Raw genomic sequence first — 17037 nt, forward strand, 5'->3', positions numbered from 1 at the left:
CGCCTTGACCCTCTCACTGATGAGTCCTTTATCTCTCAGATAATTAACGTCTCAGTAGTTTCCTAGCAAAGTCAAGGTAATTTAAATGAAATTGGACTTTATAATACTGTATCTTTCCATTAATTTGCAAGTGCAGTCTTTCAAAGTGTGTAGTGTTACTTTTCCCAGTCCTCTGCTCCAGGCCGGCGTAGGGCAGGAGCCTGGACACGAGAGTTCATGCGTGCAGGCACAGTGGAACCCATTGATTTCCGGCATTCAGCTTGTGCAGAGGTCCCGTGACCCCAGCTGTTAGACCAGGACCTGGGAGCAGCTGCTTTCTGAGATCCGGTCCTTCAGGGATAGGCCATCTGCTGCCATGCGAGAGAACCCTGGGAAAGAAATTGACCGCAAGATGCCTTTGTACTCCTTTTCTCCACTCTAGTCCCTCCAGTTTTTTCTGGCCCCCTTCACCTCGGCAAACTTAAGAAGCATGACGCATCTGCATTGGGAAACTCACGTGGTTTCCCCTTGTCCTTCTCCTGTGCCCACTCCACCGCACCAGCACGGCCGGCTCCGCTGAAAAATAGTTGCCAGGGTAGGCAGGGAGACGGAGACGGCTGGCTTCTTCAGCTGCATTAGTACCGTAGAGCAGGCTTTCTTTTTATTAGTAGTAACATGACTTTGCATTTTGGGACTGGAAAGGTCCTTGAAATCTCATTTTATGGAAGAGGAACCCAAGACTTTTTCATTCCTTAGCTATGTAGTCAGGGCCCTCCCTGTTCTGGCGCCAGCCTGATTTTCTCAATTTCCAGCCATCTCCTGCTAAACCTGCTGCTTTCCACAGAGACACACACACACACACACACACACACACACACACACACACACACACAGCCTCTTCTTGCTCCTCTGCCTTTGCTGCTCATGCCCTTATCTTCCCCCTTGCGTGTTCTTCCCCGTTCCTTTAGCCCAGTCACAGTCCTATAGTCACAGTCTTTTATCCCATGGTCACAATCCTGTTTCCCCCTAGAATTGGAGTTCTGTTATCATTTCTTTCTTCCTTTCTCATCTCTTCCTCATTGGATTAATCTTTCTTTAGAACCTCTTATTGTAGCCCATAGTGATTTCTAACATGTGTCTATTGTGATTATTTATTAGACAGTAAGCTCCCAGAGGGTAGGACCTATATGTTTGCCATCTTCCCAACCCTCCTTCTCCCATTGCCAGCTACAGTGCTTTGGTGCTTAGTAAAAACTTGTTGAAAAGGGCTTCCCTGGTGGCGCAGTAGTTGAGAGTCCGCCTGCTGATGCAGGGGACCGCGGGTTCGTGCCCCGGTCCGGGAAGATCCCACATGCCGCGGAGCGGCTGGGCCCGTGAGCCGTGGCCGCTGAGCCTGCGCGTCCAGAGCCTGTGCTCCGCAACGGGAGAGGCCACAACAGTGAGAGGCCCGCATACCGCAAAAAAACCCAAAAAAACAACTTGTTGAAAGAATGAATGGATACATGTAATCCCTACGTGAACTCTGGGGGATAAACAGCGTAGATGTTACTATTATTATAAGGTACTTGGGGCTCCTCATCTATCTCCCCAAAGAGTCTGAAGTCTCCTCAGGGACAGAACTGTGTATTATTTGCTCTTGAATTTCTGGCACCAACCTGGTGGCACATTGGTAGGTGCTCATAGATATTTATTTGTTACATTGAGGAAGGCATTCCTATTAGGAGAGTGAAATGCAGAGAGGATAAGAATCAATGCTTGCAAATGTTTTTTACCTCTCTTCTGGGTGAAAGGCATTCTTTGGAATACAAAAGATTATCTACTGAGGCACAGAATGGGTGAGGCTGCAGCAGGCAACGTCTTCTGACCAGGAATCTCGATTGGTCAGTCAAAAGTGGCTTGCCAGGGTCAGGGGTCCAAAGACAGAGAGAGGCCAGCGGGGAGGTAACAGGAGCGTGGGCCTCAGTGTGACAAATAAAAGCATGGTTGAGACTCTGTCTCCAAAGCTTCCGTAATCTCTTTTGGGGTCGCTCTGTTTAACGATCGAGGAGTCTTGACAATATGTCAGAGTCAGGCTAATAAATACTCAGGCTAAAATCAAAGGGGAGGCCAGTCCCAGGTGTGTGAGAAAGCACCTTGGGGGCCAGGCACCCTGCTTTGGACCTGACAGCGGGTTTGAGTGGATTCACAGGAGGTGAGAGGCTCTCCTGTCTTCCTTGCTGCCTGGGGGGAGGAAAGGGATCTGCTAGGAGTACCCTGGCTCCATCTGGTCCAGAAATTTAGAAAGATCCACAAGTTGAAAGTAGGGAAGAACAAACCAACCTCTGGGCGGATTTGACTCCTCACCGCCTTTGGTCAGCTAATGATAGCGCAGGCTGATAAGTTCCCCTTCTAGGAGATGCAGAGGAAACCAAGAAGGCCTGACAAGCTCCTTTTCCTGTGCTGGTTATGTGAGACAGGGTGGTTTAAACAGATGAAGTGTTTAAAGAAGAGAATCCCATCCCCCACAGGACGGAGAAGACTCTCCAGATGAGTGGACTTTGTAACTTCTGACTGTATCTTCCCATGGTCCATGTGTCACAGTGTTCCTTATACTTGTTGGTTCAGAGGTGATAAAGACAAGACCCCTAGCCCTAGCTTCATTCCCCATGCCACCCACCCCCCTCCAAAAGAACAGCTTTTCCCTTTTATATTTCCTTTAGTCTTGTGGTAGGGTCAGCCTGACACAAGCCCTACAGAATATACAGGGCTCACTTCGTGGCCTGCCTTAGACTCGTAGTCTGTTATTTGCACCTTGTCTGTCACAGGGAGACCCAGTCACATCTGTTTTTTCAGGAAAGATTATTCAGGCCTTTACCCCTCAATTACTGGTGAGTGTTTTTCAAAGAAGTGTGGTGCTTGCTGGTTTTAGGCCATCCCCCTAGCTGATTTCTGCCACCTCAGCTGATTTTTGCCACCGTCCGTGGGTAGAGTTTATTGATTGTTTCCTTTCATTCTTTGTAGTTGTGTGGGCCTCGGTAAGTAGCAGTGGCTTGTTGAGCACCCAGCATAAGCAAGACGCTGCCTGACTCACTGTTTGGAGATACACGGCAGAGGAGGCTGTTTATTTTGGGCTTTGGCAGAGCTGCCCCGGGGATCCTGTGTATTCTGGGCAGCTGGCAGAAGGGCAGCCCTCTATCTACTCTAGCTCACGTCCCTGTTCTGCATTTAGTGGCAAGCTTCCTTTCATGTATCCCTCTTGGAAGGCTTGTGTTCCCAGCTGAAAATGCCCCCATACCCTCTCCCACTTGCAGCTTTGGGATCTGTACTCCTTAAAGAGCTCCATTGTTTGTAATGCTCAGAGCTTAGTGAAGGACACTGTCTTGCCTTCCCCCCACCTCTTCTCTGGAAAAATGGGGCCCCACTTGAGATACGAGCTGAGTCCTCTGGGCACAGGCAAACTCACCAGTCCACATTCTTCTCCAAACAGGAATTACTATAACATTTGTCAAATGGACCCCACCCCCATGCTATACTTTTGTAGGTCTTGGGGTAAGTTTTTCTGGTGGCATCTGTAGACAGGGAGCTTCCCTATAATGGGGGGAAAGGCAAGCCAGAGTTTGAATCCAGACTCTACTACTGGGTGGCTGTGTACCCTCAGGCCACTACTAAATTGTTCAGAGCCTCACTTTCCTTCCTCATAGGATGGGAGAATTAATTAGGATGGCAACTTTAAAGTGCCTAGTTTAGCGCCTGGTGATAAATGTTAATTCTCTTAGTCACTTCCACCCTGTTGGGCAACAGAGATCTCTAAATTTAGTTTAAATTTAAATAGGTGTTTCTTGAAGGCCTACTGTGTGTGTGTGCCTGGCACCAGACTTGGCATGAAGCATTTCCATTAGATGGCAGAATTGGAAATGAAACCACAACTCTGAGCTTTGTACCCAAGAGTCCAACCCTGTTGTAAACTCCAAGCCCGACTCCTAAGTTAATTATCACTTGCTCATCAGTTATCCTTTTGAGGTTGGACAGTGCCTTAAGCAGCTGACTGGGGCCTTCCTCCAGAGGACCAGCCTACCTCCTCCTGGAGGTGAGGAATTCTGAGGGCGAGAGCCGACTCATGTGCAACTTCCTTAGATGATAGGATGAAGGAGATGAGACCAGGAAGTAGCAATTGCTGATGAGGAAAAAAATAAACATCTGCTTTCTCTTAACCCTTTAACTACCACTCTCAAGGGAACACAGTATCATTTGTTAATGCCTGTGGAATGGCCTGGCTCCCTAGCTCTGCTTGTGTCCCAACATCCTGGGGGCGGGGGCGGCAGACAATTGTGGGCGCTGCTCTGTAGGTCACTGCATTGGGGGGGGGGCTTTAGATGCTGTACAGCCCAGGCCTGGAGCAGCAGGAGAAGGCGAGTGGTCCTCCTGCCTGCCCGTTTTATAGCAGTCATACAGTTTAGGGGTGGGGTAGGGTGTGCAGTCCCAGCTGACAGCATGCCCCCCAAGTCCCTGAGCTGTGAGAACAAGAGGGGGTGAAGGGGTAACAGGCTATATGGAGGCCACTTGTCAGCCAAGAGCAGCCCAGTTTCTGCTGAGAAGTGGGGAAGGGGCTGGCATATTACTGAGCTGGAGGAGGAGGTAGCAAAGCAAGCCCCTCCAAAGTATTCATCCTTCTCTGCTCTCTGCCTGTCCTCTCTCCAGATATCCAGAAATTTCTGAAGCAGTCCTTTTTCTTTTCTTTGCCAGAGTCTTTGCCCTGCCCCATTTCAAAAACCAGAGGTGGGAATTGAGTTTACAATGTGAAAATAAATGTAAAGAATTTATCAGTGCCTACTGTGTGCCAGGCATGATGCAAGACAGTTTCAGGTACACAGTTTCATCTGTCCCCTCAAACACTTTACAGAGGTGGGTATTGGCTGTCAAGGAGTAAGGCTCAGAAGAGCTCAGGCAGTTGACAGGGTTGCAGGGCAGGCCCCTAGGTCAAACCCAGATTCATCCATCAGACCGTGCTCTGACTCTTTGTGGCCCTGATCCTGGTTGGCTGGGAGAATATTTTCACTGGTAGATGCCAACTTAGAGAACATGAGATGTACTATGCAGAGGGAGTCTCTCTGCTGTAAAACCGTGCAGCTCAGATTGGGACTTGAACCCATGTGCCAGGACTCGAACCCAGCCTAAACCGAGATTGGGACTTGAACTCACCGTCTTTTAACTGAGATCACACACCTGGTTTCAGGACTTAACGAAGCTCAGGTTCTTGATGTCTCGTTGCAGAAAGAATTCAGTGAGAGACAAAGTGATGGGTAAGAAGTGGATTTATTTAGAGAGAAACACACTCCACAGACAGAGAGTGGGCCATCTCAGAAGGCGAGAGGCTCTGGAAATATGGGGTTGTTAGTTTTTATGGGTGGGGTAATTTCGTAGGCTAATGAGTGAGAGGATTATTCCAACTATTTCTGGGGGAAGGGGCGGGGATTTCCAGGAATTGGGCCACCGCCTACTTTTTGACCTATTATGGTTGGCCTCAGGACTGTCATGGCGCTAGTGGGTGTTACCATTTAGCTAATGCATTACAATGAGCATATAATGAGGCTCAAGGTCCACTGGAAGTGGAATCTTCCGGCATCGTGGATCTGGTTAGTTCTAACCAGTTTTGTCTTGTCCTGTGGCTGTGTCATTCTTTTAAAGGTTGTGCCCTGCCCCCTTCCCTCCTGTTTCAGCTGTTACCTGCTCCTGACTTATCTCAAATCGGAAACCATGAGACCCTTTGCATTTACAAACAAGGTAGTGCCTTGAAATGTGGGCAAAATTTTCCCAGTCAAGTCAGTTTTCTACTAAGCATCTACTCTGCCAGATTCTGTGCCGAGTTCTGGAAATACAAGAATCAGAACAGGAAGGAGAACAAATGCTTGCCCTACAGCTTGGGTAGGTGGGTGGGTTAATGGAGAGGTGGGGGAAGGACTGACCTGTGAGAAAATAATTGCAGAGACAGCAATACAGTGATGTTTATAGAGAGGTGTGAAGATGTTGGGGGAAAACAGAGGAGGAGTAATAAAGCTGCTGTTTATTGAACACTTGGAGTGCGACAGGCCCTTTACCGGGTACGTTACCTGCATGATTGATGAATCTGCACAGCGCCCCTGTGAGGTGCATACCTTTAGTGTCCCCATCTTCAAATGAGGGAACTGGCGCGTAGGAAGATCTGCCTGAGCCCACGTGGTGGGAAGCTGTCAGAGCGGTACACACCCTGGGTGCTCTCCCTGTAGGCGCAGGCTGGTAATCTCTACCCTGTGCTGCTGAGTTCTCTTTGGGACAGTGTCCTGGAGCAGGCGACCTTGGAACTGAGTCTTGAAAGATGGGCTGGGTTTCAGTTGACCCCGTTGTAGTTTCAGGTCAGGGTTTCCAGGGAGAGGATTAGCACTTCTTCTTTCAGAATGACTAGGGACTTGGATGGCTACTTCCAGGTGACAGGAGTTTTTATGTTTGGGGCAGGGTTCAATAAAGAAAATGTTCTTCCTTCTTGTGGGCTCTGACCTGCTGGCCGGCATGTCCCCTCTCCTGTGAGGTCGGGGGAGTGAGGGACTCAGGCCTAAGACAAGAGGGACAGGCTCTGAAGCCGGACCCACTTGTGAGCTGCCAGGCCCCCGGAGCAGGGCTTGGGCTGGGCCCCTCTCAGGCAGGTGGTGCTAGGGGCCTGCGAGGAGCTGTGGGGACAGCCTAAGCCGTGGTGGCTTCTGCCACTGAGCCTCCACCCCGGCTCCAGGGCCACACCCTGGGAAGGGCTTGAGCACCCCACAGCTGGCCCTCCTCCCGGCATGTGGAAAGTTCTCATGAGAAAAGGGGTCCTGGCAGGACAATGGGCTTCCTGTCTGACTGCTGGAAGGTTTGTCTTAGAGGAGAGGGAGGTTGCAGATGGCATGAGAAATCCTCTCTTCCCTCTCGCTGCAGCCTCTTGTAGACTTTTGACTATTTGAGTGGGGTCAGGAAGGCAGAAAGCCAGGGAGAGCCATGGACAGGAGCAGCCCTTGGTTCTCTCTTGAGTTAACTGACCTCCGCCTGCCTGGTTCTCTGACCTCACCACGTGCCCAGGGTAGGAATCTGCCCTGATGCTGGATGCAGGAGCCTCTGCACAGACAGGATGGTTTTCCTGGAGCCTCTCACACCCTGTGCTCAGTTCAAAACTGCGGCGGCTGTAGGACCTTTATGAACGAATCTCGGGAGGTGGTGAGGCTGGCCGTCCACCCAGCGTACACAGATTTGCCAGTGGCAGACTCGGAGGCCATCTGGTTCAGTGCCTGTGTGTACTGAAACTGAGTCCCGGAGAGACCGGTGTCCACGGGCAGCACCCAGATTTGTCTTTGTCACTGGGCTCCTCTCTCTGTGGCTCCCTTTCCGAGATGCGGGTGTGGGAGGAGAAGCTGGGCTCAGCACCCTTGCTGCTGCCCAGGGAGTGCCGTGGAGTGGGCCCCACCCCTCCTGGCTTCAAATCCTGACTCTGCCTCTTACCTGCTGGGTGACCTTGAGCAAGTTGCTTAACCTCTCTCACTCAGTTTGCTTACCTGTATAATGTTACAGTAATGTTTCTTACAGGGTTTCTGTGAAGTTTAAACGAGGTAAACACGTAGAGTGCTTAGACTGGTAACTTGGCATGTAGTTGATGGTCAGTGACTAGGAGCTGTAATTACTGAGATTTCTAAAGGAGGCCTCAGAAGGAACCTTTAGACTGTAGTCAGATGTGATACCCCGTCCCCCCTTGCATTTGTCTGGAATGCCCAGTACCAACTTTCTGGGGAGGCTTTCTTGAGGAGAATCATCTCCCCTTTGAACTAGCAAGCTCACACCTTTCACAGAGTAGCTAGATGTTCCAAAGGCCCTAGGCCTAGTCCATCGGGGGATGAACCGCAGAATGGAGCCTGGTGTCCTGCCCTCCTCTGCAGGCCCACCTTGGCTTCGTGGTCAGACCTGCAGCTCAGGAGCCAGAGCGCCTGTTGAGTCATCTAGAGATGTGTGGCTTGGAGCATTGTTCTTATTTATAAAATGGAGAAAATATAGTACCTGCTTCGTGTAAAGAGAGAGTTCAGAAGAGTGCCTGGCACATGTAATAATGCTGTTTGCAATCATTATTATTTTCCTTGTCTTACGTGCAAAAAGAAATCTGCATGTTTGAAATCTGCACTTTTTCTTTTCTTTTTTTTTTTTGCTGTTTTTGCCTTGCTTCTTCTCTGGCTCTCTCTGTTCCTAGCAAACCATTGAGGGCTAGAAGTAGAAATTGGACCTTCATATATCAAGAAAGGGCTTTGAGAGCAAGCACATAGACAGTGCTCTAAAAAACAGCCTGAAGGGACCCTCAGTGCTCCATGCTGTCTTCATCTGCTGTTAGCCTCCTGTCTCACACTCGGTTGTGTGGTCTGAACCCTTCCCACTGTTCTCAGATCCCTAGCATCTGTGCCGTCCCGTACAATGGCCACGAGCCCCAGGTGGCTATTGAGAACTTGAAATGCGATTAGTGTGGCTTGAGATGTGCTGTAAGTGTTGACTTATTATGAAAAGAATATAAAATATCGCATTAATAAATTTTTATATTATGCGTTGAGCGATCAAAAATGTAGTTTGCATAGATTGGTTAAATAAAATATATTATTAGAATGAATTTCGCGAGTTGTACATTTTTAATGTGGCTACTAAGAAAATTTTAAAGCACCTGTGTGGCCGCATCCTATTTCTGTTGGACAGTATTGTGCTAGGTGTGTGCTTTCCATCCATTCCTTCCTCTCCTTTCTCCCGTTTCTCTTTGCCTGGGCTCTCACCTTCCTCTGGTCGCCAGCGGTTCTCAGATGAACAGAAAAGATGTCCCTACCCAGAAGGTCACCCCAGGCCAACAGAAGAGCTCACCTTCGAACACTTCCTTCTTTCCTTTACATCAGAGTTGGCTGTGCGTGTGTCCGTGTCCTGTAGACTGTAAACTTCCTGAGGGCATGGTCCTGTCTCCTTTACTTCTGTGGCCCTGCTAGAGCGTCTTGTGAGGAGAGGCTCGCTCTTAACTGTTTGATGGAGTTACAGCCACACAGGGACACGTCTGATAATGCCTCAGCCGTGTCCCTGATGGCCACAGCTGCTGTGTTGGTGTGGTGGGTTTGGGGGAACCACTTCCTTCTCCCCTGAATTCCCAGGGAAGCTTTTCTCTGGCCATCCTTTGAACACCTTCACTGAGCACCTATTTCTCTGTGCTCAGTTGTGTTCTCAGTGCCAGTGCACTGGTTTTGGTGTAAAACGACATTATTTCAAGCCTGCAAGTGAACACTGACACAGTTTCTTAAGCCCTTAGGCGCTGTGTGTGGGAGTATAGTGTTTTCTTGATAAGTGACATCAGACGGACACCTCTTAGGTTGAGTCTTTTTAACTGCGCTAGGTGTTTACATGTCTGCTTCCTCTCCTCAAGCTGATCTTCACACTCCCTACGCCCCACACCTCCTTTTAAAGGGGCTCAAGTATTTGTTCAGTTTGTTAAACTGAACACTCTGACCCCAGGGCCATTCCTGGAGCTTGTTTTGATTCCCTTGTTATGGAATCTTATAAGACTTTGTTTTGTCTTTAATTTGTCTCTTCTTCCTAAAAGTCTGGTCCCCAAAATGGCAAAAGCAAAACACATTTAGAAGTGCTGACTGGGGGTTCTTGTTGGTTTCTGCTAATGGTTTTAGGCTGCGGGGACTCTGGGGTAGAAGTATCAGCCGGATTGCCTTGCGTCTCCTCCGTCTGCACCCTCACCAGCTGGTCACATGGTCTCCTGCTCAATGACTGCTGTGCTCCAGGCACTCTGCGGGGGCCCCCTGGAGAATTACCTCGCTGCTTCCTGTGCTCACTGGAGGCCTAAGTGGGTGTAAGAGATAACAGAAAGCCGAGAAGGAGGCTAAGGAGAGCTAATTGATTTTTTTCTGTAAAATTTCCATCTTCTGGCTTTTCTCCCTCTCTTTTTGAAATTACGCAGCTTTGCCAAATCAGATGAGTTCATTGTCTTCTTGGGACTAGGAACAGAGCTTGAAACTCCTCCTGCGGACCTGGGCTTGTCCTAGAGCACGCCTGATTAAGTCAGCCTCTTGCCCAGAACAGGGGCTTCTGGAAGCCACTGAATGATTTATTTGCTCTTCCTGATGTTCTTCCCGTTCCTGTGAACCCCAGGCGTCACTGAGAGGGTCTCTCCAGCACCTGCTCTTTGCCACGGCTCTCCCACTCTGCTCTTTGATTGGGCAAGGGGGCCATATTTTTTCCTTCTGTTCTTGGCGTCTTAAAACAATCTTGCCTTTTTCTGACTTTTCCTTCTAAGGCCTCCTTATTTCTTCCTCGGACCTGGGGCAGTCCCTTTGTGACGCTGAACCTAACATACTGTAGTTTGTTTCACTTTGTATGATCCTCATAGACAAACATAAAAGAACTTTTGTCCAGTTTATTTCACCATGCAAGGGTTGCTCTACAGCTGACCTACTCTAAAAGCTCTCTCAACTTCTGTCCATCTTATATCAAATTCAGCTCCGCTTGTAATTCTGCCCATTGAATATAGTATAAACACCTCCTGTTGCAGCCAAGGCCCCTCTACAAGATGGTTTCATCACAATATTATTATTACTACTACTACTGTTATCATTATATTTTATTTATTTATTCATTCGGCCAAATTTTCTTATGCAACCAAGCTAACCTAGGCTACTTGCTGCTCCCTGGGCTTAATCTACACTATCCTACTTTGGTGCATTAGCTTCAAACCACCACCTCCTTTCCTGCTGAAATCAAGCCCCGTTGGAAATGCCACTTCCTCCACGAGCTGTTCCCAGCCGTTCCCCACACAACGTTGGTCTCTCCTGCTCTGAGTTCCCTCTCTTGTGACACTAATCCCTTTCTTTGATGTGTATTAGAATAAATCTGTGTGGAGTATCTTTGGAGAGAGGCACTGAGTTGAGTAGGAAAGGAGAAGGGCTTACTTTCCACATTCACCCTCTTACTTTTTGGATTTTGTACCATGTATACGTTTCCTAAGACTTTTTTTTTTCTATGAAGGTATTATCTGCATGACAAAGGACCCAGTCTATGAAACGTTAGAAGAAGATATTGGAGAGTATGTTTAGGAAAATGTCCCTTAGCCAAGACGCAAAACCCAGAAGCCGTGAAGAAAACAACTTTTAAGATATATGTGTTGGGACTTCCCTGGTGACGCAGTGGTTAAGACTCCAAGCTCCCAGTGCAGGGGGCCCGGGTTTGATCCCTGGTCAGGGAACTAGATCCCACATGCATGCCGCAACTAAGAGTTCGCATGCCACAACTAAGGAGCCAGCGAGCCGCAACTAAGGAGCCCACCTACCGCAACTAAGACCTGCTGCAACCAACCTAATTAATTAATTTAAAAATATATGTGTGGACTTACTTGTCATACCCCTGTTTGGCTACAGGTACCTGAAGTGCTTATCTTTCTGTCCTTTTTCAGAGCATAGCACAATGATCCCTACACAGTAATCGGTAGATATTAGTTGAATTGAAATAGAATTGTAAGTCGCCTCTCTGTAGACCTCATTTTTTGCACGTAAAAAATGGGTGCCAGGTGATGTCCAGGGCCCCTGTCAGAGATTCCGTGAAGATGTGGGCTTTATGGGCAGAAGTACCCAGCAGAGCGGGAATGGTTTTAGAATGAGCAGCCCTTCCCCTGGGGCTGTCTTCCCCAGCACACTGGACCTATAAGTGGGTCCTGCCTGTTTTCGGGAGGTGCCCCCCCGGGTGCTCATCATTAATTACCCTGAGGAAATGAACCAATTAGACACAACCCAAGGAGAGCCGGGAGAATCTGTGGCAGGCTTGTTGCCCTGAACAAAAGAGGGTAAGTGTAAAGGGTAAAGCAGTTTGCTGAGGTTCCTTTGGAAATCCAGCTGGCCAGCTCTTTGAACTACTTGGCCAGAGTTTAGAGAGGCACCAGAAGGAATGTGATGCCTGTGTCTCCCTCCTGTTCAAGACCTTGGGCGAGGTGGGTGGTGTGGGAAGAGTCTAGAGGAGGAGGTGTGTGCTTAGAGGGGACTGAGGGGGCTTACTTGGGCTCATCTGCCGGTTTCAGACAGGCTGCCTAGACGTCTCTGGATCCCTGTGGACCTACCCTAGGGTTTTTAACAGCTTTAAATATGGAGTCTTTTCTCCTAGTCTCAGTGATCAGCAGCCCAAGGGCAGGGAGCCACCATCTCTTTTTCGACTTAGTATCCACCCCACAGCCTGGCTGGCAGTCATCTTGCTTAATAGCAGGTTGAAGGGAAGTGGTATTTGGTGAGAGAGTGGTGGGTGGTCCCATGAAGGGAGAGCACCTTTTCTCAGGCAGTCAGAGACTCCAGGTCTGTTAGAGGAAGTGAAGAAAAGAAACCCAGCAGTTCTTATTCTCATACTGATGTCCTTGTGGTAGTCACGATGGGGACAGGGTATTTGTCAGCAAAATCAAATGTCCTTTAGAGACTTTCATCTTTCCTGCCTTGGTAGGTAAGGCTTGTGGTAAGTTGAAGTTTGTCGGTGCCTGGCCACCTGCCAGCATGTCTTCTCCCCCAGCCCAGCCTTCTTAACAGTGATCCCATAGTGCCCCTCCTGTCCCCTCCTATTTTTGCTAGGCATACCCCATGATCCATTGCCTGGGGACTTCAGTTCTGTAGTGTCTGTCCAGGCTCAGAAGGGGAGGCTGCCTTCTCCCTGGGCTGCTCAGGCCTTCCGGCTCCTCTGACGTATTACTGCAACTTACCTATACACCAGCGTTCCCACCACACTTAGGTACCACTTGCCATCTCCCTAACTGACCTGTTCATAGGGGAGGCAACCTTGACATATATGCACTCCTTAAAGGCCCGCTCACTCCTAGGGTGGAAGCAGTGTCTGCTGGTGGGAAGAGCACAGGTTTTACAATCGGAAGCCCTGGCTCTGCTCCCAGGTCTGCCTGACTTGGCTAAAAGTCATGTAACTTTTGTGGGCCAGTGTCCTCATCTTCAAAGGGGGAAATGATAACTACCTCACGGAGTTGTCAGAGGAATAAATAAGATAGGAGGTCAGTGAAGGTGCTTTTAAAGCTAAACAGTCCTACCTGAATGAAAAATAATGGGCGTTACCGTGGGATAGAGACGACTGATGCCAGTGACCGCTCTAGTCAGGGAATGGGTGGTGCATGGGGGCCTGGGAAGCCTCCCAGGAAATGCATCAGAAATCCCCTCTGATGCCAAGAAGTCACATTTTTATCATGCGAAGGACTCCTTTCTGGTACTGATGTTGGAAACAAGGCTAATGTTTCCCCTGTGCAGGTTACCAGTGTTTTATCACCTGTCACTCTGATTCGTTGTGTATTTCAGTAAGTTTTATTAAAACCACATTATGCAAATGCATTATTTCATTCTTTTTTCTTGGCTGAGTAATATTCCATTGTGCATATGTACCATGGATGGCCCTGGAGATTATCATACGAAGTGAAGTAAGTCAGGGAAAGAGAAAGACAAATATATATATCACTTTTATGTGGAATCTAAAAAAAAAAAAAAAAGATACAAATGAACTTATCTACAAAACAGAAACAGACTCACAGACTTAGAGAATGAACTTATGGTTACCAGCGGGGAAGGGTGGCAGGGGGAGGGATAGACTGAGAGTTAAAAAAAAAAAAGAATACCCAGTTTGTAATCATAAAAGAATAAAATGCTGAAAAAAACCCCACATGCGCTAGATCTCTTTAAGTTCAGCTTTGTCGAAGTCTACTGTTCAGTGATGGATGCAGTTGTCCTAAGGCGCAGTGCTGGGGAGGGAGGGCGAGGGGAAGTGCTGCAAGCAGCCAAGCTTCCCCTGTTGCCAGGGCGCCTCCCTCTGTCATTGGCAACCTGAACTTGCAGAGTTTGGCCAGCTGCCTTTCCAAGGGGCTGGCTCTTTGCTCCTGGCGTGTTTCCTGCTGAAGCCCTCAGAGCTGCCCCTCTTTGTCGCTGACGGCAGTCTCGCTGGAAAACCTCACCACTGTACCTCTGCTCTCTCTGTCTTTGCAGTGTGTTCCCTGCCCCCGGAGCCAGAGAATGGTGGCTACATCTGCCACCCCCGGCCCTGTAGAGACCCCCTGAATTCGGGCAGCGTCATCGAGTACCTGTGTGCTGAAGGCTACATGTTGAAGGGTGATTACAAATACCTGACGTGTAAGAATGGCGAGTGGAAGCCAGCCATGGAGATCAGCTGTCATCTCAACGAGGGTCAGTTTGGCAGATGAGTGAGGGGTGCTGCTGGGCTTCTGCTTTCTTCTAACTCGCGGGAAGTGGTGCCCGCTCCCTCTGGAGCACCCTGTGCTGTGGGGCAGCATGGCCCTTCTGACGCCCTACAGCCTCCTTTCCTTTGGGATTTCATGTCTCTGTGAAAGGCATTTGGATTGCTGGTGCGTGTCCCAGTGCATTTCAGCCGAGCTACTGAGGCATCTGCTGTGCTATGTAAAGTCCCTTTGATGCACCGGCTCTCTTGTTTGCCTGGCCCAGTGCCGGTGACCTTTGACTGTGTTCTGCTAACCCGTGAGCACGGTGCGAGTACCTTCTGTAGTGTCTCTTTTATATTATTTTTCCTTGAATGGATGTGGACTGTTTTGTCACGGAGCTGCAGTCCAGCTGGCCAGAAGACCTATCCCCCTCCGCCGCCTCCTGTCATGCATGACAGGAAATCCAGCTGCCTGCGGGAGAGTGTGTCATGCAGTCATCTTTGTGCTTTCCCTCGCGCTTCAAGACCGTGACACCCCAGAGAAGGGTGGGCACAGGCCTGAGGTTTACAACTAAAGCTGCAGGATCTTAGAACAGATTGTTATTACCGCCCTGTTCTTATAAATTTTCCTGCCGCATGGGTGGGACTTCAGATGGTGGAATGATGTGTGCATTTGGATGGTTCATGTCTTCCAGCCTGCTCTTAAGGACAGGATCAGATGGGGTTTATAAAGGTAAGACCTCTAGGGAAGCGAAGTGAGGGGAATTTTAGATTCAGGAACAGGATAGGGAAATGTCCCCTTTCCCTGATGTAAAAGCCGCTCTGCACCGTTACTCCAAAAGTGGCCCTGGCCACACGTAGCATGTCTCAGCGTGGCACCGTGCAGGGGGCCCTTGACAAGGTCAGCCGTGGGGCTCACGTTCCGTGTGTCAGGGTACAAAACACGTCTGACGATGGCTTGTTCTCGTAGACAAAGACGCCCACACGTCGCTCGGGGTCCCCACGCTGTCCATCGTGGCTTCCACTGCCAGCTCCGTGGCGCTCATTCTCCTCCTGGTGGTGCTGTTTGTGCTGCTGCAGCCAAAGCTGAAGTCTTTCCATCACAGCAGGTGAGCCAGTGGCAGCGGGCGGCGTGCGTCACGGTGGAGGCTGGCCTTTGGCTGGCGGAGGGGTGCCGGAGGGCCTGCTGGCCTCTGCTGGTCTGTGTGCACCCGGGGAAAGGGGAGGGCCCTGCCGTGTGTTAAGCTTCCAGATGTGCCTGGCACTGTGCTTTTGCTTTGCATACATTGTCTTCATCCTCACACGATCGTTGCAGATTAGGAAACTGAGGCTCAGAGCAGTTAAGTCATTCACTCAGGTGATGACAGAGGTGAGATTTAAACCCCAGTCTGTCCAACTCGAGTGGCATGTTGTTTCCCCTACATCAATGGTTCCCAAAGTGTGGTCCCAGCAGAATCAGCATCACCTGGGAGCTTGTTAGGAATGCAGGTTTTCAGGCCCCACCCCAGACCAACAGAATGAGAAACTCTGTGTTTCTCAGGCCCTCCAAGCGTTTCTGATGCAGGCTCATAGTTGTGAGCCACTGCCCTGTCTCCCTGTTCCCCTCTCCTGGATGCACATAGAGGCACCTGTGGGAAGCTAAAAACAAACGCCAGCACCTGGGCCTCCATCCCCAGACGTTCTGATTTCTTTAGTTTGGGATGGGTGCCTGGCATTAGTGTTTTAAAAAGCTCCCCAGGTGGTTCTGACGTGCAGCTAGGATTGGCAAGCACTGCACTATACCATACTAGAAACCGAGGAAGTGGTTTTCTTGCCGACCTTTGTCACTTTCCTTATTCCGGGTGAGTGCACCAGCCACAAGTCATCCCAGACTGGATAGGTGAGGTTGGGGTGGGGACCTGGCCCCCAGTGGGTCCCTCATGGTGGACTCTCCCAGGCTGGCATGGCCCCCTTACCTGCTTGGGTTGCCCTGGCCCTTCCTCGTTCCCTCTGAAGAAAACGGTTTATGTCCCTCCACAGCCCTTCCTCAGTGACTGTTGTCCGGCACAGGCACGAAGGAGCAGACTAAACGGCATTCAATAAAATGCTCCTGGTTTGGAATGCACAGACAGGGACCAGTCTAATATCTGTGTGCTGTGTGTGTGATTCTTCTTTCTTCTTGTTACTTTGTTTTGTTCGGGGCAGGGGGTAGCAGCTATTTTTAAAGGTAGTTAAACAATTAGTAGACTAGAGAAGATTTGGAAGGGACTGTGTATTTGAAAGAATTGGCTACTGCCACGTAAAGTCAACTCGAGCTGTTCCTCATTTCTTCCAAATTAGGGATCATTTTCCCCTGGTAGTTAACTAGTCAGTGTGTTCAAAGTAACTGATTTTGCCTAAGAGGCAGGGAGACTTGGGTTTCATTATAGACCCTGTTTAAATTTTGTACATCTATTACTTTTTAAACAACAAAAAAAAAAATGTTATTTTGAATAACGAAAGTTAAGCGCATGCCAGAATGCACTCTGCTTTCGGATGCCACCCTGCCATCAAAGTTTCCCTTCTTTCCAGAAATGTCTGAGCACTTTTATGAGTGCCACTTCTGTCATCCTCACTGTGTGTGTGCCATTTGAACTGGGTAGTACAGATTTTTATCTGCAAGTACAGGTGAGGAAATTGAGAACAAATAAAACAGTCCAGCAATGATAATATGGTCCAGCCATAGACCTTACGTGTCTCCTGGTGTGACACACAGAAGAGGACATGACATCACAGACAGTGCTATGGCGTGTAGTGTTCTAGGCCGAGATTGGCCTGTTCTAGATTAAAAGAGATGCAAGAGACAGGACAACTAAGTGCAATGCATGATCCATAATTGGATTG

General features: G+C 49.2%; 1 protein-coding gene across 2 annotated transcripts in view; it reads left to right on the forward strand.

The window, feature by feature from the left end:
- Nucleotides 1-17037, forward strand: part of SUSD6 (sushi domain containing 6) — a 100099-nt gene that overhangs the window by 69550 nt on the left and 13512 nt on the right. For both annotated transcript variants that reach the window (XM_032623044.1, XM_032623042.1), the window contains 2 exons: nt 13986-14183; nt 15146-15284. In XM_032623044.1, the coding sequence (XP_032478935.1) occupies nt 13986-14183; nt 15146-15284 (337 nt within the window). The remainder of the gene's footprint in view (nt 1-13985; nt 14184-15145; nt 15285-17037) is intronic.

This window comes from Phocoena sinus, chromosome 2 (genome assembly GCF_008692025.1).
Source record: "Phocoena sinus isolate mPhoSin1 chromosome 2, mPhoSin1.pri, whole genome shotgun sequence".
Classification (NCBI taxonomy): domain Eukaryota; kingdom Metazoa; phylum Chordata; class Mammalia; order Artiodactyla; family Phocoenidae; genus Phocoena; species Phocoena sinus.